This window comes from Rutidosis leptorrhynchoides, chromosome 6 (assembly GCF_046630445.1).
Source record: "Rutidosis leptorrhynchoides isolate AG116_Rl617_1_P2 chromosome 6, CSIRO_AGI_Rlap_v1, whole genome shotgun sequence".
NCBI lineage: Eukaryota > Viridiplantae > Streptophyta > Magnoliopsida > Asterales > Asteraceae > Rutidosis > Rutidosis leptorrhynchoides.
The window spans coordinates 122506431-122522727 of record NC_092338.1 but is presented as its reverse complement, the minus strand read 5'-3'; the positions used below and the strand labels follow the sequence as shown (position 1 = coordinate 122522727).

At 32.0% G+C, this 16297-nt stretch overlaps 1 protein-coding gene across 3 annotated transcripts; it reads right to left on the bottom strand.

Moving 5' to 3' along the window:
- Positions 1-2774: 2774 nt before the first annotated feature.
- LOC139852626 (uncharacterized) lies at positions 2775-7950 on the bottom strand. Of its 3 annotated transcripts, none has more exons than XM_071841939.1 (3): positions 7506-7950; positions 3835-5453; positions 2775-3105 (listed from the first exon to the last, which is right to left on the bottom strand). In XM_071841939.1, exons 2-3 carry the CDS (start codon positions 5395-5397, stop codon positions 2863-2865), a joined length of 1806 nt encoding a protein of 601 aa, XP_071698040.1. In that variant the 5' UTR covers positions 5398-5453; positions 7506-7950; the 3' UTR covers positions 2775-2862. The 3 variants fall into 3 exon arrangements, with proteins under 3 accessions (XP_071698040.1, XP_071698042.1, XP_071698041.1); XM_071841941.1 differs by lacking the exon at positions 7506-7950 and adding an exon at positions 6029-6319; XM_071841940.1 differs by lacking the exon at positions 7506-7950 and having other exon boundaries at positions 3835-5664.
- Between the last annotated feature and the right edge of the window lie 8347 nt (positions 7951-16297).

Genomic DNA, 16297 nt, shown 5'->3' with positions numbered 1-16297 from the left:
TTTGAATATGATTATTACCTTGTATTAGAATGATAACCTACTGTAAGAAACAAAGATTTCTTGAGGTTGGATGATCACCTTACAAGATTGGAAGTGAGCTAGCAAACTTGAAAGTATTATTGATTTTATGTAACTAGAACTTGTAGAATTTATGAAGAACACTTAGAACTTGAAGATAGAACTTGAGAGAGATCAATTAGATGAAGAAAATTGAAGAATGAAAGTGTTTGTAGGTGTTTTGGTCGTTGGTGTATGGATTAGATATAAAGGATATGTAATTTGTTTTCATGTAAATAAGTCATGAATGATTACTCATATTTTTGTTATTTTATGAGATATTTCATGCTAGTTGCCAAATGATGGTTCCCACATGTGTTAGGTGACTCACATGGGCTGCTAAGAGCTGATCATTGGAGTGTATATACCAATAGTACATACATCTAAAAGCTGTGTATTGTACGAGTACGAATACGGGTGCATACGAGTAGAATTGTTGATGAAACTGAACGAGGATGTAATTGTAAGCATTTTTGTTAAGTAGAAGTATTTTGATAAGTGTATTGAAGTCTTTCAAAAGTGTATAAATACATATTAAAACACTACATGTATATACATTTTAACTGAGTCGTTAAGTCATCGTTAGTCGTTACATGTAAGTGTTGTTTTGAAACCTTTAGGTTAACGATCTTGTTAAATGTTGTTAACCCAATGTTTATAATATCAAATGAGATTTTAAATTATTATATTATCATGTATGAATATCTCTTAATATGATACATATACATTAAATGTCTTTACAACGATAATCGTTACATATATGTCTCGTTTAAAAATCATTAAGTTAGTAGTCTTGTTTTTACATATGTAGTTCATTGTTAATATACTTAATGATATGTTTACTTATCATAGTATCATGTTAACTATATATATATCCATATATATGTCATCATATAGTTTTTACAAGTTTTAACGTTCGTGAATCACCGGTCAACTTGGGTGGTCAATTGTCTATATGAAACATATTTCAATTAATCAAGTCTTAACAAGTTTGATTGCTTAACATGTTGGAAATATTTAATCATGTAAATATCAATCTCAATTAATATATATATACATGGAAAAGTTCGGGTCACTACAATTAAACGCGTCGCGAATATAATAACTTTCAAATGCCAATAAATCTCTCGCACATATTTTATCAATAGTTTATTGTGCGGTTCCTGCCTACTTAAGGGGTGTCCTCTAGCCCCCGCGCGGCAGAAGCCTGTTTGGTTACAAGGCTAGAATATAACGGCAGGTGAAGGGAATTGGGTTTCCCCTAGCCAAGCGCCACGCAGACTAGAAGGCTGCTAAGTCGACTTAAAATACGAGCATTGGTTTGCTTGTGCATATTAAATTATCCTAAGTATTGGTTTACTTGGGGAAACTCTTAAGTATAAAAACATTGGTTTGTTTTTAGTTAGCATTGCCTTACCACACAACTAAGTGCACCCCTAGTACGTGACAGAGCAAGTGATGCTGTAACTTATGAGTATAAACTTTATTCGTGCGGACTCGCACACGGGCTTTTTGTTAAAATATTGGTTTATTTTACGCAGTGCCCGAAATTGTGCATAAGTTTTGGTTAACTTATGCGCACATTGTGTGAATTGTCTTAATTCGCGATGATAGGCAATTACAATCAAATGCATAAATGTCCATGATTACGCTGCGTAAGCGCATGGTTACTTGATACCCCTCACAAATATGTGGTAGGGATGCCTCAAAATGACTCTGAGATCGGACTCCGCGAGTCTGAGATGCCTTGTATACAACTACAAGTTCCAATCAACTAGTTGTTTCAGGATGTCATTTTGACGTGGTCTTATTTATAGTTCGCCATGACATGTTTTCACATTTCATACCGAACTTGGGGGAGTGATGGTATACTATCAGTATCCCTTCAGTTTTGTTTTAGCTACATCGCTGCTTTGTGCATTGCGGATGGTAGTGGAAGTTAACATGCTCACATCGCTGCATTGCGTTGAGCGCAAGGATGCATCGCGAGTAGTTGTGGTTAACATGCATGCGTCATATTTGGTCGTATCACGCATGATTGCAATGCGCGGGGCTGTGTCGCGCATAGTTATGATGTGTGGGCCGTACTGTGCAGGGTTTCACCCTACAGATCCCCGCTCACCTCATGACTGCATGGCATGCAGAATTATTACATCGCGTCATCACATTACTATGTGGATTCGTTATGTATTTGACTTCATAGTCGGTGCGGGTTATGTGATGGGTTGTTTGCGGTGACATATTTGTAACTTCGATATGACATTAATATGTCACACCGAACTTGGGGGACTTGATGATGGGCGGTACCCATCGGGCCTAGTAATTGGACTTGGTCCATGGGCCGCTATCAAGTCTCCTCCTAAACCCCAATTCCCTCTTATAAATAGAGAGGTCATTAATCAATTAGGACATCCAATCAATACACATTCTACAGTAGGGTTTTTACCTACCACTTTTGGTAGTGTTTTCCCCTTCGCCGCCAATCGGCGCCGTCCATCGGCCGACGGTCAGCCCTTAGCCACCCTCCCGAGATCATCATCTCGGCTAGGGTTATCACGGTATCCGGACCGGAGGTTAATGCCGCTGAACTAATAAAACCCTCCTCTCGTGTTTCTATCCTAGGCGGAAATATGCTTGATCAAATTTGAAGCCACTAAAATATATCAAAGAGACAGAACAAGTTCAGTTATAATATTTTCATACTATTATGTAGTCAATTCCAGTTACAAAATATATTTCATGCATAATTAGATAGATACCATATCACAATTAGGGTGACCTTACATAATTACATTACAATATTTATTAAGATGTGACCTTACACATTGCGCTTCTCTTGATACCTGGGATCGGTGTATATTTTAGAGGACGGTCCTCGTTAGCAAGTGATCTGAGTCGCTTATGTTGAGACAACTTACGAGATTCCACAACTGATACACATATCGAAAATGCCTGTGTCGGTGATAACGATGAACTGTAGTCAACTGAAAATATACCTTCCTTCAAATGAGATAGGCTGAAGATTGGTCTCTTGTTCATAGTTTCTCCCTGTTGTTAAATTATAGTAAGTGAAAGCATATGAAAACACAGAAATCTAACACATTATCTATATCTAATATCTAATATCTAATATCTAATATCTAATATCTATATCTATACATCTATATATACACTTCATATTTAACATTTTAGTATTCTTCTATTATAAGAAATATTTAAGCAACTTACAAAAAATAAGTACATTTTTGGAAGTTATGTCATTTCTACCATTTTCATTACATGTAACAATTAACTCACTTTCTCCATCACTAAAAGTCTAATAGTCATTTGCCAATCATTTTCGAACATTGACCAACGTTGACTCTTAGTTATAAAGAAATTAAAACATAAAAAATACACATAAATATATCAAACATGTAATATAGTTAACACACATATATAGGGAACAAAATCTAATTCTAAAAAATATTACAACTTTGACCAACTTTAACTTTAACTTTGCCAGACTCAGCTTGACTTTGACCCGACTATTTAGCATTGACTTTTAGCGTTGACTTTTTAGGTGTTTTTGGGCGAAAAGGGACGGGTTAGTCCCGAAAACCGACGCATCAGCCGACTCATCCGACTTTTACAACAGTGAACATTATCATGATTCCCTATAGTTTATACAATTTGTTTTACATTATTTGCTAAGCTCAGAGTAACATACCTGACCAAAAAGCTCAAACCATATTATCAGAGTAACATATAGAACGATTTTGAATAATAAAACCATACCTGACCAAAAAGCTCAAATTGGCTAACAGTCATTTGAACTTTATCTGATCTTGATCCACTAGTATGCACCTGGTTAGATAAAGTTGCTAAACCACACCCCAAATCCCATCCTCCACAATCGCAGGCCCCACCAGATCGCCATCGATCAATCAACGGTGAAGGCGCTCCTTTACTTGGTACACCATGACTACCACCCGGTAAAATAACTGTCGTATTAAAAAATTCTTGATGATCCTCACTTTTTACCTTTCTTGGAAACTTAACAACAATGGATCCCAGTTCATCTTGTAGCTGTACATTTGGATTCAATGAATATAATACAAACTCACGAGTGCCACGATTAGTATTCGAAACCTTCATTTGAGCTGTCACGTTAGGGACGTACCCCTGATCTTTGTTGTTCTTACTCCTGTGAGATAACCAATTACCGTTCTTTTTCTTCACTTCATGAACAGTGAAGAACGTATAGAGCAAGTTCATGTTATCATCTTTCGTCGGACTTAAATTTGTTACTGTAGCTGCAAGTATATCCTTATTGTTTTCGAAAGCAAATGTAAACAAAAGTCGGTCATTCTTAACAGTTGTCTGAAACAGAGCTTGCTTCCTTGATGATGATGATGATGACACGTCATCAACCACAACTTCCTTTACGAAATTCACTTTCGGTTTTACTTTTGTTCTAGAATCTTCATTGCACGTGTCAGTAACATGTGTCTTTGACGGGAAGATTGGGTCGAATAACCTCCTTAAAGGACTTGAATGAGTCCGGTTACCATCAATGGTTGACCTTCGAGAATTTGGAGACTCGGGTTGCGAGCTCGTACTAAGACTAAAGCTAAAACGACGAAGTGGCGATATACTTCTCGGTTTACCATCGGAGTTTTTCGAACAACTGGTTGGTCTTTTTCGATCTGGGGTCTTACTTCTTGAACGGCTGCTTTGATTTCTGGAAAAATCGAGTTTCCTTTGTGATAAATTTTGAATCTTTTGTGGTTTTTCAAAAGATCCGTCTTGAATCTTTAACTTCCCGTTTAAACATGATGTTGGAGTTGACTTAGATTCTTCCGGAAGATCTTTAAAAGATTGAAAATCTTCATTGTTTGCTGAAAAATCATCTTTTGAAGATGTTTCAAAATGATATTTTAAAGTTACCCGATGAATTTTTTGATGAGCAGGTGAGCAGCTTTGGTCTCGAGTAGATCGAGGAGATGAATCATCAGTAGAAAACAATGAAGATGAATTGGAGCTAGATGGTGAATACTTGTTACTTTTAACAAGGCCATTGTTATTGTTATGATGTTTATATTGCCATTTTTCTAAGCGGGCCCAGTCCATTACTCCAAAACTCAAAGCTCGATCTGGGATCGGTTTTCTTGTCTCAAGAAACCTTGGTAAATGCTTCATGTGTTTAACGATTTCGTCAATCTCTGTAGCCTTTTGCTTTTGGCTACATTTTGAAGGTGATGCTTCTGTTTCAGGTAGACTTTTCACAAACTTAGAACGAAATTTCTCCAATTCAAACTTGTTTCGTAATGTGGCACAGTTTGATGTTGGATCGCCCATTCTTCGCCAGCTTCTTTGTTGTTTTAAGTTTTAGATGACTAGATGTATATATCTTTCTGAAAATAACAATTAAGATTAGAATAAAAAACGATTCTAATATAATCCAACATGAAAATAACAATTTAGAACAGAGAATTTTCATCCATTTACTTAAGGATGAATCAACTGCGTACACTTTAACTCGAAAGGGAAAGAATATAAATAAATAGGGAATCAGTCAAAGAAAGTTATTTTATATAAAATTTCATTGTTGAAATCATATAACTTTTGTAAGCATATATAATCAAGGCCGGCCCTCCTAGTATGCCACGTGGGCGTATTACAGTTTTCACCCACAACCATTTGGAGTTTTGACAGTTACGCAACCTGGGATCAACGCTAATTCAGTTAACGGATCCTCATCAAAAGAATCAAATGGGTGGTGATATATCCACCATCTTTTTTGATACATTTGCCATAGAATATGCATTAACATGTTGTACTGTACAATTTCTTAATGTATAGTTACATTGTATGTATTAAATAAGATGGTGGATATATTTATGACCGAATCAAATAGAACACGTATGATGCATCAGAGAATAACGCACTCCGGTTATAAAAAGTCAAACCAAAAATTATCTTTTCATACCAGCTATGAATGTAATGAATAATTTACTTCCTATATAAAGCAGAAATCTTTGAAGCTTTTATGATGAATGTTTTGGACATATGACGTTATCGGTAAAAAATACCCGAACAAAATTTTAAATAGAAGCCTCCAAGGAAACTAATGGGCCTAGATTCTCCATTATGGTCCCCCTTTTGCAATTGTGGTACGAGTACAAAAAAATTATTGCTTCAATATAAATGCTCCTTTCCTTCTGTAAATCGATCAATTATATCGTACCATAATTGTAACAACTTGTGAAGCTAAAGTTAACAATATGAGAGGTGATCCGTACACCACCTTATTTTTGACATACACCATCAAAATAATTATTTGGACAGTTAAGGGGGTTGGTGGTGAATAAAAAGAAGGGTAAAAATGTCCAAATAATTGTTTTGGTGGTGTATGACAAAAATAAGGCGGTGTACGGATCACCTCCCTAACAATATACCCCTAGCCCATAGTCTCAAAATTCTTTAGCTTTATCATAGCGACAATGCAAAATTGAGTAAACAAACATTCATGTACTTCAAAAGTTCAGTCAATAAGTAAGACAAACCGATTAGACATATGGCGTATGAAATATACGAGTAACATTTAAACATTGGACAAGCAAATAAGCTGTCTTGATAGAGTATTTTAGATATTTATGAATCTGAACTACAACATGAAGACAACCTATAAAGACAAGTACAAGAAAGGGACTGAAACTAAGAATATGGTGGTCCTAAATCCTAAAAGATCATAAATATCAAGTTTTGTATATAGGCTGATAAAATTAATGTGTATCACAAGGAAGCCATAAATGAGATAACTTAATAATGAAAAGGAATGAACCATTGAATTGAAGAACTTTTGAATATTGAACCTCTGATTGGTACAGGTGAATCAAGCAAATAATAATAAACACATTAAATTAAATGAAAAAATCAAATGAAATGGCTTTAAGCACATGCTATGAGGCTTAAGTATACACCTTTTTAGTTACACTTATTAAATCATGACTTAACTTAATATTCTCTGAATGGATCAACATGCATATAAAATAAAGTATACCCTGAATCTACAAGCATATATTCAAAATGCGATCCAACTTCAAAAGCAAGAAATACCAATATAAAGTGTTTCTTTGACCTTAATTTAATAATGTCAAAAAGTTATGAATTAAATTTATATTCTTTTAAAGCATTTAATCTCAAAAAAAAGAAGAAAAAAAAGGAAAAGAGAACTGTTTGTATCAATCAATAAAGCTAGTGTCAATTTCAGACGATAATTAAAAGCTTAACATAAAAGAATAAAAGAATTAATTGAAAAAGAAAACTTTCTTACTTTTTTCGTCTTCATAACCACGAACACACATAAGAGCAGGTGAATCAATAAAATAGATACAAGAAAAAGGTAACAATTTGCATGAGAGATTCATGAACTAAGTCACTGAAGCATTTCATCAAACACATACCTGGCATAAACATCGATGGGTTGTTCAAAATGATGAACAATGTGTCGGTGGACGGAGGGCACGCAGACAAACAAACAAACAAACCCTTTCACACGAATCAAAAAGGAACACAGATAAAAAGGTTTGACTTTCACCTACTTAAGTTCTTCTTCTTCTTCTTCCCCGAAACCCAAAGAAATGTTCACAGAAAAAGGTGTGAAAATAGTGAGATACAATGTCTGTGTAAGACTAATATACATGGCACGAGTAATATTTTATTACGGAGTAAATTATTACGTAATATTATTTGATTTATGATATTTAATTTAAGGAGAATTTAATTTAATTGGGGGTGTGTGTGAAAGTGTTTTACCAGTTTGAGGCTGAGCTGTAAATCACTTTGCTTTTTAGTACATAGAAGAAGGGGGTCGTTGTCGATCGGACGGCTGAATGAAGAGGAGATATTTGCGGGTGGTGATATCAGAACAAGATTATATACATTGAGTGAATCATGTCATGTTGAACCCACCATATTATATGACAGTAAGTAATTAAAACGACATGATTGTTGTTATTTTATTAATAAAGGTTTCACTTTTTATTTCAACTTTTATACGGAGTACTAGTTAAATGTCCGCGAATTTGCGGGTTTAGTTAAAAAAATATTTTAATTGCAAGTTAACAACTGGGCTATTATGAAATGATCGATTAATTACTAAGCGAAAAGTTAAATGATGAACTGCAACTAGAGATGACAATGGATTGGATATGGATTGGGTGATGCCGTATTCATATCCATATCTATTTAATTTTTTTTCCATCCATATCCATTTAATTTCATGTCATCCATCCATATCCATATCCAATGGATTAAGGGGGTTAATGGATATCCATTGGATATTCAAACAATGTTATATTTACCGAATATGCGATGAAAACAAAAACTCTTTATAGCAAAAATAAATATAGCATGACATATTTAAATTTATCTACAAGAAAATGTGATCTTCATCAAAATAGAATACAAGTTGTTAAATTTACTATTAAACATAGATTATTAAAAATTAAATATGTAATATGTATGTTTATTTTGTTAGATAAATGTATTATATTAAAACTAGTGGAATGACCCGTGAAACCACGGGTAAATTTAAACGATACAGTTAAATGATTTATTTTAGATTTTAAGCGATTGTAAATGCCCAAGTCGTATTGTATAGAGTACGTTGACAATTAAATACACAAATTATTTAAATATTACTAAAAAGAATACTCAAACCTTTACTCCTAATAATATAACCCGTATCGTACTTCTTCATAGCCTACATATAAGGAGAAAGTTAGAGTACTAAAAAAGTTACTAAAAAACTACACTTAAACCTTTATAACCCATATTAGAAGGTCAGACGGGTCTTCAACAAAAAAAAGTTCAGGTTGTTTAACTTATATTAAGTGTTGACATAGTTTAAAGTCATCTGTTACATTAATACAACTTCGAGATACTTGTTTTAATTAAATTATGCTCATACACATACTCATATTATCACACACATTTTAACAAACTCTTGAAGTGCACTCAAACTTACATGTAATCATCAAACCTTTTAAACATCAAACTTGATAAATGTTAGAGGAATCTCACCCACTTAATCATCAAACACTTTACTTTAACAATATGTCGATATTTAAGGCCAAATCTAAAGTGTGAGAAAATGTTGGGCAAACCATTGAACAGTGCGCTTCATTTCATGAATCATGAATATAGACCGCTTCATCCATGCCCCCCATTGAATAATCCAGGTGTCAAAAATTACATAGAAGTCATTGTTGGAAGATTCTTGGCAATCTTCAAGAAAGTTTCTCCTTTTAACCTATGAAAAGAAGTAGCATGAATGCCAATAATATGTTAAACATTGCTCATCTTTAATCCTCCGAAAAAAAGTAGCATGAATGGCAATAAAAATTTAAACATGGCTAACCGAGTTTATCAAGTATTCCTAAAATAGGCAGTAAAATGCAACTTTCTACAATTAACATGTCATGGTATGCCTCTTCTATTATAAGCTAAATATTTCACAAATGTATATCAATATCTATAACCTGAAAAATACCCAAAAATTAAATTGAACTTTATAATATCAAATGGGTGTCATTTCAAATCCTTAACTCTTATTAATGTTCAATGTAAAACGCTAAAGTTTTAATAAAAGGCTGATGAATCTGAGCTTACATTCTTATTACTTGGAACAAATGGAAGGTTTGACACCAAAAGTTAACATTAATAAAATTAAGTAACATACTCAACTGCATTCCAACTTGAGCTTACATTCTTATTACTTGGAACAAATGGAAGGTTTGACACCAGAAATAAACATTAATAAAATTAAGTAACATACCCAACTGCATTCCAACTCTGCTGCAATCTAAAGAAAACAATTTCTTCATATGAACAAACCTGCAAAATACAACAACATGAATGAATACTTATAATATTCATGCTTTAAAACTTTGCACAATAGAGTAATCATAATTAACTATAGGTCTAACTTTAATGAAAACCAAAACAAATTACCATCTCCATTAAACTTCTAGTACTGTAGATTTATTTAAAACCTATATAAATTACCTAAAAGTTAATTTAATGCAGTAAAACCAACACAAATTACACAAACTAATGAGCAACTAATTAAGGAATTAAGTCGTTTTACCAAAAATAAAACAAAAAATAAAAATGAAAAAACAAAAAAAACTCTTACAATCTCAACACCAAAAAATTCCAAATTTCACATTATTTACAATACTTCACACTCTTCTACATTTTACCAAACACATAGAATGCATATAGTATATGTAGATCACTTTCCAATGATTAATCATACAACTTCAACATAGTAAGAATATCACTTACATTGTCAGATTCAACTTTAAGTTCCCAGCTGATATTTCATTGGATGAATTACCAATTACATTGTCGAATTCAAATGAAGAGTTTTAACCTATGATGTGGCCATGTGAATGTTAAGCACTAAATAGAATATCACCTTAGAACTTAGGGTAAGCACATAACGTATATGATACAAACTTCTCCAGCAACATATCCCATTCCTTAAACTACAACAACTGTTGTGTGGGGTATATATACCTTTTTTAAGTGCTTCTGCAAACCACTAAGTTATTAACGCAACTGCATATCTAAACATGTCTTATATGATCAAACAAAACAACTCAATTAAACGGTTTGTTTACATACTATGTGCTCACATATTTCATTAGAGATCAGCTGAACATGACCAAGATAAATAAACTCAATTAAGAGTAATGACAACAATTTCAAACAACTTATTATCATTGAGTTTATTTGAGTAAATTTATCTTAAACAGGATAAAAGGGTCACATGATTAAGTTAGCTAAAAGCAGAGCGTGTTGAAATGTTTCCATAGTCTATCATGCCATAAATCTATAAAGGCTTCAAGTATTAATGTAATAATAATATTTTTGAAATCATAACCTGCACACTCATCATTACTTGCAAGATAAAGGGTTCAAATTATCAATCCAAACTTGTTTTGACCTTTTTACCAACTCTCCCATCATGTACTAAAATTGCATGCTTTAGTCAAAACTGGGATTGTTAATTTTATCAAGAGTCTTAGATGCTTCGCAACATCTTCAGCTATTTCTTTTAGCATTTTTTAAACAGAGTTCGTTGGCTAACCTTTTCAATAGATTCAAGGTAACTAAAATAAAGAGACCTAAGAATATAACTTGCAAATCAAAGAAACCTTATCATCATAAACGACAATACATTATACATTAGTCCGTATTATATTTATTTATATAAAACTATAACATTTCATATAAAAAAAGGCAGGGAGAACTGGAGAAAAACCTTGTCATCGGGAGAGTTTGAAGCTTTCAAATATCAACAACGGTTAAATCAATTCTTCAATTTAGAAAACCCTAGATCACAATAATCACACATTAATTTTCGAATAAAGCACATAAACAACAATATGTAATGATCTCAATTTTCACAAGGTCAAACTAACAAAACAAACAATATAAATCAAAACCCTAAATCGCAACATTTATACATATAACTTTCTTTAAAAAATTGAAAAAGACTCGGATTTCATTTCATATTACTCAAAGAACAACAAATATTAATACCTATTATCGGTTTAGTAATACACCATATCTCCTTTCGATGAGAAAAAGACGGTTACCATATACAGAGATATATTTTAAATCATATGTCATCATCACCGATTTAAATATTGAAACAAAAAAAGACAAAGAAAATGAAATGTCTGAGAAACAGCAAAGATATAGATGATATAGAGAATAAAAAGAAAACGAACAAAAAATTACAGACACAAATTGAAGATGATGGAGAAATAATCTCGTGTAAATTTCATATGAATAGTCGGATGAAGAATGAAATAGAGACAGAGTACTGTGTGTAAAATTGATAAAAAAATAATAATAATAAAACATGCCATTAATTGATATACTGAAGATTAAATACTAAAATTGATATACCTTCAGTCCCTGCAAACTCCGATCTTGAAGGTTCTGATCTTGAAACCCACCACCGAGTAGTAAAAAGTCATCATCACCATCGAATTAGGGTTCCAATCGAATGATCCCACCAATCGATGTTGAAGGTTGTGATTGATTGAAACATGTTGAAGGTTCCGATCCATTGAAACATGTTGTGTTGGTGATTTTAGTGTCACGGTCATTTTGTGGGATAAGTGATTTACTTGAGACAAGGGGGTTTCGAGTTAAGCTCAAATACAAGTTAGGAGAGTGTGGAGTGCACACTTGTATAAGCTAACTTGATTAATCCAAGTGAAAGGTTATGTTTGTAAGTTGGTGTCTTTTTGCCAAAAGACACAACTCTTTATGAATATGTGTCATTATTAATGAAATGGTGTAACTTATAATGAAATGGTGTCTTAACCTTTTAATCATAAGGTGTGACTTTTCATGGAAACTTTTATACCAAAAGATGCATCTTTTCATGGTGACCTTTCATAATCTATATATAGATGATACTTGTCTCATTTTATATGATGATGAAAAATTGAACATTCATAATAAACTCTTTGTTCTTGACTCTAATTTAATTTGCCTATATTGGAGTTGTGCCTTGGTCTTATCCCGAATAAAGATTTCGTGTAACCCTAAGGCAATTTACGTATAGGGTCGAAATATTTTATCGCGAAAGTGATTACACGATTCAAAGGTTTATCCGGACATTCAAACCCTATTATCCAACAAAGCGATAAAGTATATTCGTATTGATAAACCTTGGATGAATCTTGAAAAGACATTGGCTTTGTTGGCGAAAATATTTATGATACTTCGTTGTGAAAGATAGGCAATAACATATGCCTGGAATATGCAACAATTGTCTGGTATTCATTCCATGCAACAAATTTGCAAGTGGGCGCATGTATTAAAGAAAAGAGATTTTCTGATCTTGACTGTAAGTTTTCTTATTGGCTTAAGTATTCGATATAAAGTTGAAAATATGTTTTTAGTCGGTTAATGCAAAGAAATGCGTTTAATAAATACGCATTTCCAAGAATCTAAGTTGGAAGCATCAAGTTTTACATATGTAAATTACGTATGAACATTTCAAATGGGAATATGTTTAGTGATTATGAAAACTACAATTTTATTGGTGAAGGATCCACAAATGATTTGTTCAATATGATGACAAAGTGTTATTTTCTTTAAAGAAAAAAATATATATGTTATAAAAGTAATAATTGGATGATAATTTTATTATTATTATAGATATTGCATAGTATATTTTATTTTGAGTATAAATAGGTGTGTTGAGTTAGAGTTTATTGTATGTATTTTTTTGGTTAACAAAAACACTCTCTCTCTCTAGATTCCAAATGCCACCAAACTCTCATTGTACATTTTTCTATAAATAAAAAATCAATTACTCATACCTTTTGTTCAACCTTTGTTTTCTCCGTTTTACAGTATCTCTATCTCTATATACCTTCTACAGTCAAGAACCACTAAAGGTAGTTATAAGCCTACTGAATTATAACACGTTATCAGCACGATTATCTCAACATTTATACTAAATATGGTTGGCTCTGCCACCTAACTAATATATGGTCGGTTATACCACCTAAATGATATATGGTCGACACTGTCGCCTAATTTACATTTATGTTATCTAACATTTATTTATGTATACTAACATTTACATTTATGTTATCTAACATTTATTTATGTATACTAACATTTACAGTTATGTTCACTAACATTTATATTTATGTTATTTAAGTTATATATGGTCGGTTATACCACCTGAATTATATTTTCTGTAATCTAACTCTTATTAACTTCACTAACATTTATATTTATGTTATTTAAGTTATATATGGTCGGTTATACCACCTGAATTATATTTTCTGTAATCTAACTCTTATTAACTTCACTAACATTTATATTTATGTTAATAAGACCTCATGATTGTACGCAACACGTCATTTGACAACACGGTACTTTATGTACGCAACACGTCATTTGACAACACGGTACCATGGGTCGAGATTAATTCCGATCAATACGAATACGATGGGGTCTTTATATGTTATCTAACATTTATGATTACTTATGCAATTAGTCATTATTTATTTCATGCATACTAATGTTTATTCTTAAATTTATAATCTTAAAAGTTAAAATAAAAAAAAAGTAGTTTGTATTTTTATTAAAAGTAAATCTTAAAAGTTAAAATAGAAAAAGTAGTTTGTATTTTTATTAAAAGTAAATCTTAAAAGTTAAAATAAGAAAAGTAGTTTGTATTTTTATTAAAAGTAAATCTTAAAGGTTAAAATAAGAAAATATATTATAATAATATATATTATAACTTAATATATATTATAATAATATCATTAATAATATAATATAATATGAACCTATATTCCCTTATGATTTTATTATTTGTAATCATACCATTATTCCTTTGTTTACTACTTATGAATCTAAACTAATTCTAATTGCATGTTGTTATTTATCTACGAAAAAAAAATATTATGATTATGATTATGATTATGATTTATGTTGTTCATCTTTCTGAAAATAGAAAATGTCAAACTTATCAAAGCTTGAGTTTGATGCCTTAGACGTATCGGGAACAAACTACACATCATGGGTTATGGACGTAGAAATAAATCTTGGATCATTGGGTATTCTAGAAACTTTAAAAGAAAATAATACTTGTTCCGATCAAGATAAATTAAAATCAATTGCTTTTATTCGCAAACATATTGATACCACCTTAAAACATATGTTTCTCACTATCAAAGATCCACATGTTTTATGGGAAAGTATCAAGAGTAGATTCGATAATCAAAAGAAAATATTACTTCCAGCTGCGAGGGAAGAATGGAGAAATCTAAGGTTCCAAGATTTCAAAAAGGTAAGTGAATACAGCTCGGCCATGTTCAAGATCCGTTCAAAGCTTCAATTCTGTGGTCAAGAAATAAGTGATGCTGATATGATGGAGAAAACTTTCTCCACAATGCATTCTGCAAATATAACTGTGCAAGAAAATTTAAGATTGCAGAATTATAAAACTTTTTCCAAACTTCAAACTTATCTCTTAGTTGCAGAAGTTAATAAAGAATTACTGATGAAAAATCAAGAATCTCGTCTTACCGGTGCGCTAGCATTTCCTGAAGCTAATGCTATTAACAATAATAATAATAATAATAAAAGAAGAAATGCACATGGACGAGGGCGTGGAAGAGGTCGTAACCATATTGGCCAAAACCATCATCATGGAAATTACCATAACAATAATAAAAATCATAACTATGTTCGAAATCACCCTTATGGTAATGGTCGTGGTGGTGGTCGTGGTCGTGGTGGTCGTGGTCGTGGACAAAGAAATAATAATCCACAAAATTATAAAATCCAAACACCATACAATCCCACAAATCACAATGTTGAAGAAGGCTCTTCAAAGAATGTTGAAGATTCTTGTTACCGATGTGGTAAAATTGGCCACTGGTCTAAAAACTGCCGAACAAATCAGCATTCTGTTAATCGGTATCAAGAATCCCTAAAGGGAAAAGGAAAAGAAGCAAATCTTGTGGATGACCTTGATACAAAAATCACTGAGCCAACTTGTGACTACTTTAATGAATAAATTTCTAATATCTATATATATATATATATATATATATATATATATATATATATATATATATATATATATATATATATATATATATATATATATATATATATATATATAGATATCCTATTATATGTTCTCGTTAAATAAATGGTTGTAGATTTTCAATCTACACCATATCTAGTTTACTACATATTTCCTTATTATGTGCTATCGTTTGTAACATGTTTTGAATGTAATATATTGATGAATTATATACTCATTATTTGTTTCTCATATTTTTTTTTGAAGTTCATGATGTATACTGTTGGAGTAAAAAATCAGTCAAATGGTGGAGATATTTGTATTGCAGACAGTGGTGCCACTCACACCATACTCAAATCTAAAAAATATTTTACAGACTTGAAAGCAACGGAAGGAACTATACATACTATATCAGGTCCTGTGGACTTAATAAAAGGAATGGGAAAGGCAAAATTCATGTTACCAAATGGTACGAATTTTCTGATAAATAATGCCTTATTTTCTCCCATGTCAAAGAGAAATTTGTTAAGTTTCTCTGACATATACCAAAATGGATATGATTATCAGTCAGTGACAACAGAAAATGAAAAATATTTAAGTATCACTGAT